Raw genomic sequence first — 14,021 nt, forward strand, 5'->3', positions numbered from 1 at the left:
TGATGTACTCCAAAACAGTGACAATGTATTCTAGCAGAAAACAATCTGCTTTTTTCCTAAAGATTAAACAAATATACACTTCTATACTATGCGATTGTTTTATGGTAATACATTTTGAAGAATGTTTCATAAGTATGAACACAGTTTCCATGTCTTACACACCATAAAATGCATACAGTTCTTTAATTTAAAAAAAATCCAGTAGTATATTAATTAATCAAGGAGAGAAAGCTTTGCACATGCCTGCTTTTACAGAAGTTTCTTCATGAACTACCCTCAGAAATTCCTTGCAGATGTACTCCTAGATCACCTTGGAAAATGACAGTCAAACCTTCACTCTAACAGTTTATATTCTTCAAAATTACTTCTATCGTTTTACAATCCCTTGTTGATTATTTTGCCTTAATTATTTTGTTTGTTCCAAATTCTGGTTTCTTTGTGTCAAATATAGACAATTAATCTCTTTTTCTTGGGAGTTGATGGATTGACTAACAGATAAGAATGATTTTTATAAAGATCAATATTTAAACAATGGCATAAACTTACCTAAGACATGGGATACTGTCCTTCATTGTTCCTTCACATGCTACAGTGTTGGTACTGCCTGAAAGGCTCTTTAAAGAAGGAAGCTGGGAGGAGGCATCTGGGAATGGAGGATTTGTTTCTGGTTCAGGAGTAATGATGTCTTCTACTTCGCACTGAAGTCGTACCTCTAATGACTTAAATAAATAAAAAAGCTAAGTTATCATTTTATAAGGAAAGCTGCTGAAAGTTCTGTTACTTTCAAATAAATATCAATATGCCTTTTTTTTTCTTTAAATAACCCTCATTTATCATTATAATTTGCAGGCAAAGAATACTGTCATTTGTTATTTATACAGAGTAACAGCATCAGATAGGAACTAGAAGGATCACCAACTCTGCCTCCTGATTACTTGTACAGCAGAGTCTCTAAGAGACAAGTTTTATCCAGGGTGGATAAGCCTGACAGTGTGAATAGTACATAAACTTCATTTATCCATAGGTGGGGCCAGGAAATCAGAGATTACAGCACAGACAGCTCTGTGTTCCTTAGAATGAACATAAGTTTGGTGGATTTTAGAAAGCAAAATTCAAACCAGTTACTTTTTGCTTTCCTTCTGGCCTCTCTAGAAAGGGAAGAAGACGCCAAACCACCCTACAATTCTCTCTACTAATTCAGGAAATATTAACTGAGGACTGCAGGGAGGCACTGGACAGGAAGTTCAAATCTAGGTAAGTAAATACTGAACAATTCTTTCTACCTCATGAGTTGTCCAAGGAAATCTGCATTTTGAAAGAATAAAAAACAAGGCACAGCTCTCAGAGACAAGGTCTGGGGGTTACTAGCTGAACAGTAATTTCAGTGCTGCTACCTTCAAAAGAATAGAAGTAATTGCAGAGGTAGACACTACAAGCTCAATCTTCGTGATCTTTCACTGAGACGTCATCTGTACCAGAATGAAGATTAACAAAATAGCTAAATTTCATTACCTATTTTGGGAGAATTGGGAGATAAAGGTGAGTAGTACTGAAGGGGTCACCTGTTTCTCAACCATTGTGCTAAAACACACAAGATTTCAGAAAGAAGAGATTCTGTTCAACCAGGAGAGAGACTCCTTTCTCAAAGTTTCCCTTTTTTCTCCTTTCAAAATCCATGGATATTTTGTGCCTGAATCTTTTAAAGAAACGTACAAACAACATTTGCCTTCAAAGACTAATGAGTGAAATATTGAGTTCAGGAAAATCTAATCTGGAAGTAATTGCAGCTGACTGAAACAATTTATAATGCTGTTTAATCTTTATGCAGGACTGGAGTAACTCTTGAAGAGTATGTTCTTCTGCTTACCATGTCAGAAGTGCATCACTCTTCTTTGAATGTTTTTTCTGCATGTATTTCTTTTTCTACTAAAGTTAATTTTGTTAAGTTCTAGCTGTTGTGCATTTGAAAAGAGAAGGAAAAATTCAGGCCAAAAACATGACTGTAAATTTGTCTTCTGTTTTTGTCCCTGCTTTGGCTGGACCTTAGGAGGGTTATAGAAATCTTGAACTGATTTATTTTGACACAGAGTAAAGATATTTTTGGGGGATCTCATCACTGGGCTTATTGATTGATTCCCCTTTCCACATTCAAATGAATGTAAACTTCTTTCCTATGTTTCTTCTCAAGAGATTTGAAGAGGAGCTTCACTGAGGAAAGACTGCTCACTGAGAAAGTGATCATGTTTAATTAATAGATCCTTTTGAGACAGGATGGAGTGGATTCAGATAAGAAAACAAAAATAACAGCAGTAAATGCTTTTTATATAACTGCATGGCAATGACTCCAAGGTTGGATATGAAGCAGAATTTGTCACATGCATACTCCTTGCCTCCAGAATCTGATATGAAATGATGCAAATAATACTTGTGTTGAAGAAATTCCAGGCACAGCCTATGCCCCTGAGGCATATTCAGCTGGAGACTTCCCTACTACACAGAGCAACCTTTGAGTAGCCCCCACACTTCCCATTTGCCACAGCAAAAACATTACAACACTGACATCAGGGCAGTCAAACCAATGTGGGGGCCTTAAAATACTGGGATTTGGAGACTGAACTCAAGGTAAATTCAGCCTGACTGATAAGGAAGGGAGGACACAAAGTGCTTTGTGCCTCAGGCAGCAAAGAAATCCTGAGATTGGCCAGCTCAGTCTCAATACAGACAAAACCACACAGCCTGAAGTCAAGTACAGATTCCAACAAAGAATTCCATACTTTTGATTAAAAATCCCTCCCATCATTTAGAGCGAAGACTTGAATGCAAGCAGCAAAAATGCAGAAAGAAAAGAGAAGGCCATTTCAGAGATGCACAAAACCCAGGGGAATTCTGTGAGTATGCCACCAAGATTGCATAATTTAATATTCAGGGAAAAATGCTTATTAATTACAGAAGAAATCTAAGAAAATGTTAAATTGCACCTATTATAACACTTTGGAAAATACCAGTAATGATGCAATTCAGCCAGAGAAGTGAACAACAGGGAAAAAAGACATTAAATTATAGATAATAAAAGATAAGGTGCATTTTCTGTAGAACAATGTAAAAATACTGAGATGGAGTAATTTTAGCAGCATTATACATGAGCTGGTCAGTAATGTGAAATTACTGTTCATCAGTTTTAAACCTTTCCTGAAATGATACATTCAGGCAGCTTAATAATTGCCTGGGGGGGGGGGGGGGGGGGAGAAAAGAGTGGAAAACAGAAGAACTACAGCTAATGAATATCATAACTACAGTTATGAATATGCCATACAGAATGGCACATGGCTGGAGGCCAAAAATAACACAGTAACAGGTTTTTTGCCACAGTAGAACTTTCTAAAGAGCATTAAAATAGTGTGAAAAGGAAAAGAACTATAATCAGGGAAGATAACAAGTAATCTGGCATTTCATATAGTTTCCATCTTTAGGGAAACAACGTCAGCATAAGGCAGAAAAATATCAACTCTTTGTTTTGTTAAAGCCACTGATAATTTTCAGTCTCCTTATGAACAGAAATTAAAGAGATGAAATACTTGAGTTAAAAAGAGCATTGTGCACATACACAATGTACATTAACTGATAAAAACATACAGCAGACAGTAATTTTAGACCAGATAAATGCAACAGAGATTACTGTATCACCAAGTCTTAAAAGCAAACTATGTCTGAAAGCTGCACTGTATGTGCAGTATGTATTTTACTAAAGCAAAAAGAAAGTGGAGAGTAGGTTCCCAAACCCTCAGCTTTTTGTCAGTAACTGAAGTAGGATCAAGATTTCCCTGGAAAGGTTTAAAATTGAATGTCCCTAAACCTGTATGTATAGTGATTGCTGTTTCTATTTAAGTACTTGAGCACAGATGAAGCAAGGCAAATTGATTTAGAAATCGTTCTCTTATTAGAGAGTGAAATGAGTACTTACTGCAATTTCAGTATTTACTTCATGTTTGCTGAACCTGTAAACAATCACATAGGCAGAAACTCCTGCCACACAGAAAATTCGGCTTTCAGGACACCAGTACATCATCTGAACAGCAAAAGGATCTTCTTCCACAATCTCAGCTGTTGCTTTTCCTTCTCCCACTTTCTGTTTTTCAAAGACCTTTGATGTTTTTAGTTTGTACAACATCTGTAGAGTAACTGGAATATATTAAAACATATAAAAATACTAACATGAAGCAAATCAGTTATAAAATTCCTCAGTTCCCACCTTCTTATCAGTTGTGGCATAACAAGGAATTTTAAGAAAGCCTAAGAGGAGAAGATATGTATTATACAATCGTCCAAACTAGGACAACAATACAGATACTGTTCTGGTACACATTACTGGTAGGATATGCATTTAATACTTCTCAGAAGGGTATTTGTCTGTGCAATATTCTTAGTACTTTCTGGGGAAGGATGTCAAAGGTGTAAATCATTGTGTTCATAATTAGGCTTATAATGAGTGCTATAGAGAGGCTCTGATCATATTGATACTTTCTAAAGAGAGGTGAAACTAAGATTTCATCTGTCTGAGGTTATGGTCTTGATAGAATGTAAAGAGTGTATGGCAATTCAAGAAAAAACATTAGGAAAGCATGCTGGTGGCCTGGTCAAGACAAAATTCTTCTGAATTAATGGGAGTTCAAAAAATTTTTTAATTTCTTGACTAATATATAGCTCTATATTTATACCTGTATATAAAATCCTAGTGTCCAGAAGCTTTTGTCGAGATTAGAACTCCACTGCAGCAAATTCCAGAAGTAAAATGAGGGGTGACAATTCACCCCATTATATTTCACATTCTTCCCTGTTTTTACTACTTTTACATTGGTTTATCAGTGGCATTAATCAGTAACTGCATTATGTCAGAGAAAGCCAGCCAGGCTCAGCATCTATAAAGGTGTGCATATCCACAAAGGCAAAGCTGCTGCCTACGTCAGTGTAATTGTGGTAGCTCAGCCTGGCCAGCTTGTGTAACAAGAGCAACAGGAAGATGAAAGGACAGTGTTTTAGTTATGTAACCAGATGATGAACACAGCAAAATTACATTTTTGTTTGGCAGTGCAGATATAGTCCAGGAGGTTTAGCATATACAGTTTTTAATGTTTTAAAAAGTTTTCGCACATAAAGCACTTCTGATTTCACGAATTACAGTAAGGGCTTCTGTAATAAATACATAATTCTTCCTGCCCTCAGTGGCAAATAAAGAGGATTCAGGTTGCCAGTTAGTGCCAGTAGCAAATCTAGAGCGGCACTTCAAATCAGGCATCATGGGTCCATGCACATTATGACTGAAAGAATTATAGAATCAAAGGGTACAGAGTACAAGACAAGACTCTCTATGCTCTATTACTGAGTACCATCTGCACAAGTAAATAAAAAAACAGCAATATCTTTTGAATAAAGATGCATTTTGGAAACAGCTCCAGTGGCCTAGCAAGTCCTTGTCTCTCACAGATCTGTGCTTTCAGACACAAGACTACACAATTAAAATATGTCTAAAAGCAAAGTATTTTGTGCCTTCAAATACCGGTAGGATATTATGTTTGCTAGGGAATCTCGAATGAACTCTGAACTCCATGAAAAAGTTGAACACCTTGTAAATAAAATAAATAACAAAACTTTGTAATAATCAAAACCTTGTAAATAAAGAGTACCAAGTGCGGTAGGAGTAACACAGTGCATGCCCTGAAAATCAGGACATCAGAGATGCACTGAAAATACCAGCACTGTTGAAGAGATTGTGAATATTCATGATCATCTAAGCTTTTAATGTTAAGAAAAATTCCTACTGCAGCATGTATATATTGATTAGGTTATGCTTATATTCCCTATGAGAGGTTTTTCTTCTTTCCCCATTTCTGCCAGAGTTCTAGAAGGAATAACTAGCACACTGCTTCCTGTGCAGTACACACACTAAATGCCTTGGGGTCTTCCCACAGTCTGCATTGTTTTCACCCTAACTTTAGAGTCTGTATTTGCACATTCTTCTTAAAACTGAAATATTCACAAGACAAAGTCTAATGTCTCACCATACTTCTCTAAATAAAACTAATTATCCTACTTTTGTTCATATCAAAGCCCTCAAAAACTTCTGTTTCATCAGATAAACTGTTGACCTCATTTGATGATTGGTGTTCACCATAACTTGAAGACAGAGGAAGATGTAAATTCTGAGCACAATGTTTCTGTTCTCCCACCATTTCCAAACAGACAAATTACATAATAAAAAAAAACCAACCTATGGCCATGTTCAGTTCCTGTGCCTATTTAATACATGAAATGTATTTTGTGAAATGAGGCTTTGAAAATCCTCATTTTGTCCTTGTCCACCCTGAGTGAAAATATTTGGTATTAAGCAAAAAGGTAAGTACCTGACAAAGTAATCAGGTTTAGCTGACATTAAAAACTTGTCAACATTCCCCATGCTTCGTTGGTAATGGTAGCAATATTAATAATTTCAATTCTGTGGCACCATGTGGAACTAGCAGGTATTTTAAGTACCCCATACTCCATGATCTTGGCACCCATTACAGACTGGTTATTAGGGTCATATTAAATCTCTCTATGCCTAACATTTCATCCAGAATTTTCTCTCATACTCTTTCTTCTTTAAAACACTAATACCTCATAAAAGAGAGATATTACCCAGACATACCTGTACCATCAAAGAGACAAGAATACAAGGCAACTCTACAGGAACTTTGGTGAAGTACTGTCAATTATCTGAAGCAGAATATTTTCAATTTCCATCAAAATGTATGTGTATTTTAATAAACATATTTTACTAATGAATACCATATGTATTTTCTGTAGGGGAAAATACTGGTTGCTGATATGTGCAGTTTTAGTCAGATTATATGGAACAAGTATTTTCTGAAGCTTTTTCCTGCTAGGATGAATGGAAATGCTTCCCAATTATTTCCTGGGATTTGAGACTGGACAAGAAATGGTTTCAGTATTTTCCACCCTCACCAGATTAAATGTTTTGAAATATATGAATGTACTTCAATATTTCATTTTTACTTAGCTATAAAGAAGACTTTGCTGTACTCAATATAGAAGTGACATGACAACTGGAACTGAATGTTAGATCTAACTGAGCCCTCTCCTCTATACACACAAGAATGTGCCCTAGGGATTTTTTACCAACACTTCATCCTTCATAGATTTTGGTATGCTGGACCTTGAGTTATTATTCCTCACTCTTTTCTGCCTAATATATCTCATTAGCAACATTTTTTCTCTTAACTTATTAAACATTTTCTGAATTTCACCCCTTTGACCTAATTATATCAGCCCAGCTATCACTACTCAACCTGTTAAATATCCTGTTTTATATATAAATGTGTGTTTGTGGAATTTATCAGCATTATGTAAAAGTGAACTTTAGAAACTTACTGGCAGAAGCATCCCAAAATTTTACTGATCCATCTGCATGGCTTAAAAAAATATAAAAATTAAATGTGTTAAAACAAGATGCAATTCTAAAACATTATCTACTTTCAGTGACTAATAAAAACAATCAGAAAAAAAAATTCTTTATGTAACTCTCTATAACTTACTGACAATATATTAAAGACATAAGTACAAACTAGAAGAAAATATTTTGTTATTTGGTTTCATTTGGTTAACAACATATTTTTATGCATTTCCTGCAGAGAACTAAGCCCCAAATAAATTTTAAGATTGAAACAAGAAGAAATTAATTCCCATACTAATAAAAAGTTTAAGTCACAGCACTTTTGGCTTTGCAGTGGGCCAGAAAAACCTATGCACTCAAAATTGCCATGTACAGTGAACTTTGAAAGGACAGAAGGTACTTTCATTCTGCTTGATACTTCACAACTGTGCTCCTTTTATTAACATAAAATTGCTGAAGCAAAGCTGGAAAAAGGAGACACTTCTGTTTACAATGAGAATGATCCCTTCATCACCTTCTCATACTACTGCATACATCATAACTTTATGTTTAAAATCAAATCTTTAGTATAATTGATAATAACAATTCATCAAATACATGATTGAGACTAGAGAAAAACTCATTGTGCATCTTAGCTCAATGAATAGTGTCTGTTTTACAGTGTGATCCCTTGGGAATCCACCAGGCACTGCTCATGGGGCTCCTACTACAATCTGAGTCTTTCTAGGCCTTTTTGCTCTGTTTCTCTGCCCACAAGGTGAAATTCATCCCAGTGTACCACACCCTCACTAATGCTGAGTATTAAAATGAATTGCCAAACTGTCCCCAGACAGAGAGTCCTGAGAGCCAGGGGACAACAGCTGCTCTCCTTTTTGAAGCTATTCTCTGTGACCTTCAAGGCCAAAATATTCTCTTGCAAGAGATTTTTTTTTTCCAAAGACCTCACCTTCACAAGCATTGCTATCTAACACTGGGAGCTCAAATGGTCATTCTTAATTGTAGCTCAACCCTGGGTACTAAGCTCTGCTTTCTAGAGCAAATGAGAATTTCTGTGGTGACACTACTCAAGAGAAGAGCCAGGAAATGCAAAAGTGGTGAAGTCTCAACTCTTACATATAGGTAACCCACAATCAAAAGGAGTAGACACAAATAGTTTAAAAGCACCAATCCCCAGTTTCATTCTCACCCTGTAATAATGATTTCAGGATATGTCTGAGCTCCAAGGTTCCATGCTCCACCACTGATAGGCCACTCCTAAACAAACAAAAGTGCAGAGATCACAACTTATTCTGATGAACCTTGCTTGGCTACTTTTTAAATTCAGGAGTAGACAACATCTTCCCCCCAAAAAACCACTATAACTTGTAAAAGAACAAAAATATGTATAATTCAAGGCTTTTACAGTTTATTAACATTTTTGTGTCATCAGTTCAGGCTTTGGAAACTTAATAACCCTTTTATATTATCAACTAATGTTCTATGCTTTAAAAATATTTCCACACAGCTAACATTCAACAACCTAAACCAGGGATGAGAAGGAAGAATAACAAACAATTCTGCTGGTCTTTTGAGAATGGCTTTTCTCTTGGAGATTCCATACAACACTGAATAGACCGAGAATTTATTTTGAATACAAAGACCACTGAAGAAGCTGGGCCAGAAACAAGTATCAGAGCATGATGCCATGAGATAAGAGATTGCAACTTTTACAGAAAATATGAGATCATCATCTCTTCCTTGCCCTTTGTTTACTAATGGTCTAGAATGCTGCCCTGTGCCTAAAGCCCTGACATGTATGGATCCAGGATGCAGAGGGTGACACATGTGCAGAGTGGGTCAGGACATGTGCAGAGTATGAGTGGGTGGAGAAAAACCAGGAGCACAAACTGTTTGTGTGGATACATGGAATGGCTGCTAGTGGCTACAGAAATGGGTACATGGGTCTGGCACATGAGTGACCACCTGCCTTCAGAGTGCATTTGTACATGCACAAATAAAGCAAGGAGGCAAAAGAGGATGCAGAGAATACAGGCAGGCATGCAAAGTGTATGAGGTAAGGGTAGATTCAAACAGAAGAAGTAAAAATATTTTCTGGAGTACTTTTGTGAACCAAGATGCAAAAGAAGTAGAGAGAGCTCACTTTTTGAGTTAATGGAAAACAACCCAGCTCCAAGGAGAATACTTCCGTTGATTTGAATAGAAAATTGATGATGTCTGGCTTGCTTACCCAGTATTTTTTTCTAGTTTATTTATTAAAATGCATTAGTTCTAGCCAAAATACAAACCAGTTAAAAGCTTGAAATTTATAAATTAATTGCATTTCCTCTTTTACTTCCTGAAGTTTGTCCTATTTCTAGAGCATTATGGTAAGACTTTGGTAGCTCAGTAAAATTATTATTATTATTATCCCTATTTAATAACAAATCTCACAGACATTGTCATCTCTCACTGAACATCTGCTTAAGTCTTTCAATTATAATGCTTTCACTTTTTTCTCTGATAAAGAGAACCTATCCATACAAATTTGAATTGTACACTGCTAGCTCGCCTTTAACACAATCTGGCCTGGAATAACTCCAGCATCTTAATGATTAAGTCCTATCTAATGATAATTAATTGTTCTGCTTAAATGGTCATGTTTCTGAGGGACAAATACTGGACTGTAATCAGGCTGCTAAGCTGCTGGCTGGACTAACCTTAAAATAATTATTAAAGGAGTAAAACAAAAATAATATGGTAAGAGGTTATAAATACATAGGTTACACATCTACTTCCTTTGCTTAAAAACAAGAATATTTGTTTTGTTTACCTTATTGCTGTATCCTTGCTTTTTATGTTTTGCTCCTACAGAATAGAGTACAGGGATCAAATCTGGAGGACAGTCCGCAAAATATTCTGTGCAGGTAACAGGTGACTCATGAATGTCAATAGGATATGGATTTTCAAAGATTGGAAAACTAGTTAAGGAAGACAATTTATTAGAAGCACTGTGACACACTGAGCCATAGAATAAAACATATTCTTATATTAAAGTATATAACAGAATCTAAGTTAAATTACTACTAATTAAATATATTTTCCCTTATTTATTCAAACTTATGTATTATTTTTAATATCAGTAATAACGTGTAGTTACTCAAATAAAGACATAAAAATTCAACAAGTCAAGAATCCTACATAAATAGTCCCTAAGGCTAAAAGGGCTACCTTTATGAATGAACAAGAACTAATTTTTTTCTGACATCTCAAAATCTTATTATACAGAAGTGACAAATTTTCCAGAAGTTTCAGGTTCATGGATATGATATATACTATGAACTACAAACTACTTTTACAAGTGTGGATTTTATATTGAACATCTTAGCTTGAGTTGGTAGACTTCTGATTATACAATGAAAAAATGCAATAACAGATGAGTAGATCTCAGTTTATTTCTCACTTTCATCAGTTTGAACAGCCTGATAAGGAGGAAAACCTCACTTTTCACACATTATACAATGCTATTCACAATTGAAAAACATTGGAAATTGGGTTCTGATTTCAGTTATGTCCATTTTATACTGCTGAGATGATCTGAATTATTCTTTAAAGTAAGTGAGATCTGAATATGATTCACTTAACATTTTCCAATACATTGACAGCAAAATCTGTTCCTTGTTACACCAGTGTGAATGTGGATGTCCTTTACTGGTAGTGTTGGAGGCAGAACAAAATAAATAATTGGATTATGCTTTACATGATGTAGAGTTCCTCTTTGATAGGAACATTGATTCTGATATGAAAGAACTATTTGTCATTTACACCAGCAACTGGATCATAAAGTAATTCTGTAGATCCATATAAAACAATGCCATTATTTATTAAGAGACTGAGGCTAGACATGCATAAAAGTAGTTGTTGATCTTATTTCCAAGCCACATATGTGTTCAAATATTATTTAACTTTGGTGTTGAATAAATGTTTGAGGGCTGTGCTGAAAGGACTGCAGATTTAGATGTATTCCAAAGTTTAAGAACAAATATTATCATAAGTTCCTGTTCATTAGATGAACTTAGCTCTTAAAGTGGAAGTAAATATTTAGCAAGAGTTATTTATAAGAGTGAAATATATGATTTTGGATAGTTAAATGATTTTGAATTTTATGGTAATTTACTGGACAGTTAAACACACAAATAACTTCATCTAAACCTTTTATACTTACTTGGTTTGTGTCAGGTCAACGACAATGAGATCTTTTTCCAAAAGCACAACTACAGCATAGGGCTCTTGAAATTCTGTAAGCAAGGAATCAAGTATAAAAGACATGGAGTTCTCCTATCACCCATTTGAAGCAAGCAAGCAAGCAAGCAAGCAATATTTATGTTCTTTACATTTTCACAGTATATTGGAAGCTTTGAGGTATAAACCCTTAACATATGCACAAACCAGCCAGAGCTGGAAACTAGGGCCAGAGAGGAAGTAGGAAATTACTTTTGGATAGTACTGCTGGCAAACATACAAAGCAGCAGAAGAATTGGAGTATTATAGACTGCCAGCATGATGCTATGTTGAAAGTAAAGAAGTAGAATATGAATAAGTTCCGTGTATCATTGCATTATTGAATCCAATTGTTACACAGAAAAAGTATTTTTGCTGTCCAAAAGTAATACTTCTACTGCGTACAACTGCTTTTCAGAAACAGATTGTGCAGGACACTTCCTGATACACAATGCCCCCATTTCTGAGGTGACTCAAGAAGAATATTCCCTAGGAATCCTGTTAGTCTGCTGTTTTCAATTCAGGTAATAACATGCCCCTTCCTCCTGCACACTCTTTAGGGGATTATATGGTTTGGTTTTTTATACAATTCTCTTTTTATTTATCAAAATTAAAGAATTAAGATGACGAATAAATGCTTCCCTTGATGCATAGAGTATATTCATTTACATACTTTTTATAATTTACATTTTTTATAAAAAAATATAAATGTGAAATTATGACTTTTCAACAGCAGCAAATCATTCCAGCACGTGCAAGCTCAGAATAAACTGTTCAGATGGGTGATGCCAAAAGGACGAGTAAATGAGAGCAACTGATTCATCTTCCTTTCAGTCCTGCTATGAATGCACATTATTTTTTGCCTGTTTTTATACTGGGCTATGAATAACACAAGTTAAACCAAAATGTTCAAATATTGGTCTGTGAGCAGGGGAAGATGCTATAAGACCTAAGGACTGGGATATATTTGACACAGTTAAATGAAGGCCCAAAGCAACTCTGATTACGGAAAATTAAATTTTTGCATTATATTGAAGCACATATACACTTTACTAAATGTTTTTAATATGTATTTGGTTTAGCTATGTATATAAGATTTATTTTACTTTTCTGCTTGAGGGCTTAAAATGGTAAAGTTAGTTCCTTTTTGACTTACAGCTTTTCTTAATTTATTTTCTAGAACTTTCTGACAACATATTTCAGAACTTGGCAGCCCCACAGTATGCAGCAAACATAACACTTTTTAACAGTTAATTTCATGCTGAAGTGTAAGAATTTTTTTGCAGGTAAGTGATAGTTAATTTTTTATAATTTAGCGAGCTGTAAATGATGAAAAATTTCACAAATATGAGCACCTATCTTTGATTAATAGCAATATTTTCTCACAGTAGCCCATGGGTTTCAATCCTATACTTGGGAGATTTATGCACGCCTTATTGTCCATTCACTACTCACTTGAGAAATTCAAACAACTTCCTGGTACTTTCAGTTATGTCGTTTTCTTGAGATGAAAACAAATATTACGATGGAAGTCCCTGGGATAGGATTAATGCATGAGGAAAGGTCCCTTTGTTTACATTTTCCATAATTGTATTATTCCAAATAAACTCACCATTTGGATATGGGGTTTCACAAAGAGTTAAAAAATCAACTATAGGATGATCCATTTCAAGAACTGTAATTGCTTTCCCATGCATGATTGTTAAACTTGGTCTTCGACAAGGCTTATCATATGACAATCCACCAGAAAATACCACAAATGGTTCACTGTATTAAAAAAAATATATATAAGTCTACATAGTACATACAAGTTTACATTATAGGTTTAGTATCTGCAAAAATTAATAAATAGGTTTGTTAAAAGAAAGCAGGAAAAGATTCTAAAAGGACTTAAACTCCAGAATGTAATATTGACTTAATTACAGAATTAAAAACAAACCTGTTTTTACAGGTCTTGTACTCTACTTTAAGAATTGGTTTACAAGATTCAGGTTTTTTTCCATCTCTTTGAACTTTTCCTAAGGAAAGAAAGAACATGGAAACTTTTAAAACATGAAATTGAATGATCAAACTAAAACATATATATTGAAACAACTGTATAAGAAACAAAAAAAAGGAACTTTAAAGCTACAAAAGATTAGAAGTATTAGCTCCTATTTCCATAGAATATGCATTTGTCTAAATTAATTACATTTATTATGTCTTTGTGTTTTTACTACCACATCTAAAGAACCACAGAACACACTTCAAAGACATCTATAAACCATGCAGATTTCTGAGTATGAATCTTAAATAATAATGAATGAATCATACTAAT

General features: G+C 34.8%; 1 protein-coding gene across 6 annotated transcripts in view; it reads right to left on the reverse strand.

Annotated features, from left to right (window-relative positions):
- STXBP5L (syntaxin binding protein 5L) overlaps positions 1–14,021 on the reverse strand; it is a 184,617-nt gene that overhangs the window by 57,463 nt on the left and 113,133 nt on the right. For all 6 annotated transcript variants that reach the window (XM_071433270.1, XM_071433268.1, XM_071433267.1 and 3 more), the window contains exons 9-16: positions 13,644–13,722; positions 13,317–13,471; positions 11,649–11,721; positions 10,257–10,404; positions 8,634–8,701; positions 7,426–7,466; positions 3,962–4,179; positions 547–719 (exon numbers count right to left, since the gene is read on the reverse strand). In XM_071433270.1, coding sequence (XP_071289371.1) covers positions 547–719; positions 3,962–4,179; positions 7,426–7,466; positions 8,634–8,701; positions 10,257–10,404; positions 11,649–11,721; positions 13,317–13,471; positions 13,644–13,722 — 955 coding nt within the window. The remainder of the gene's footprint in view (positions 1–546; positions 720–3,961; positions 4,180–7,425; positions 7,467–8,633; positions 8,702–10,256; positions 10,405–11,648; positions 11,722–13,316; positions 13,472–13,643; positions 13,723–14,021) is intronic.

This window comes from Agelaius tricolor, unplaced genomic scaffold, assembly GCF_023055355.1.
Source record: "Agelaius tricolor isolate 1412-34295 unplaced genomic scaffold, bAgeTri1.0.p SCAF_9, whole genome shotgun sequence".
In the NCBI taxonomy this organism is placed as follows: domain Eukaryota; kingdom Metazoa; phylum Chordata; class Aves; order Passeriformes; family Icteridae; genus Agelaius; species Agelaius tricolor.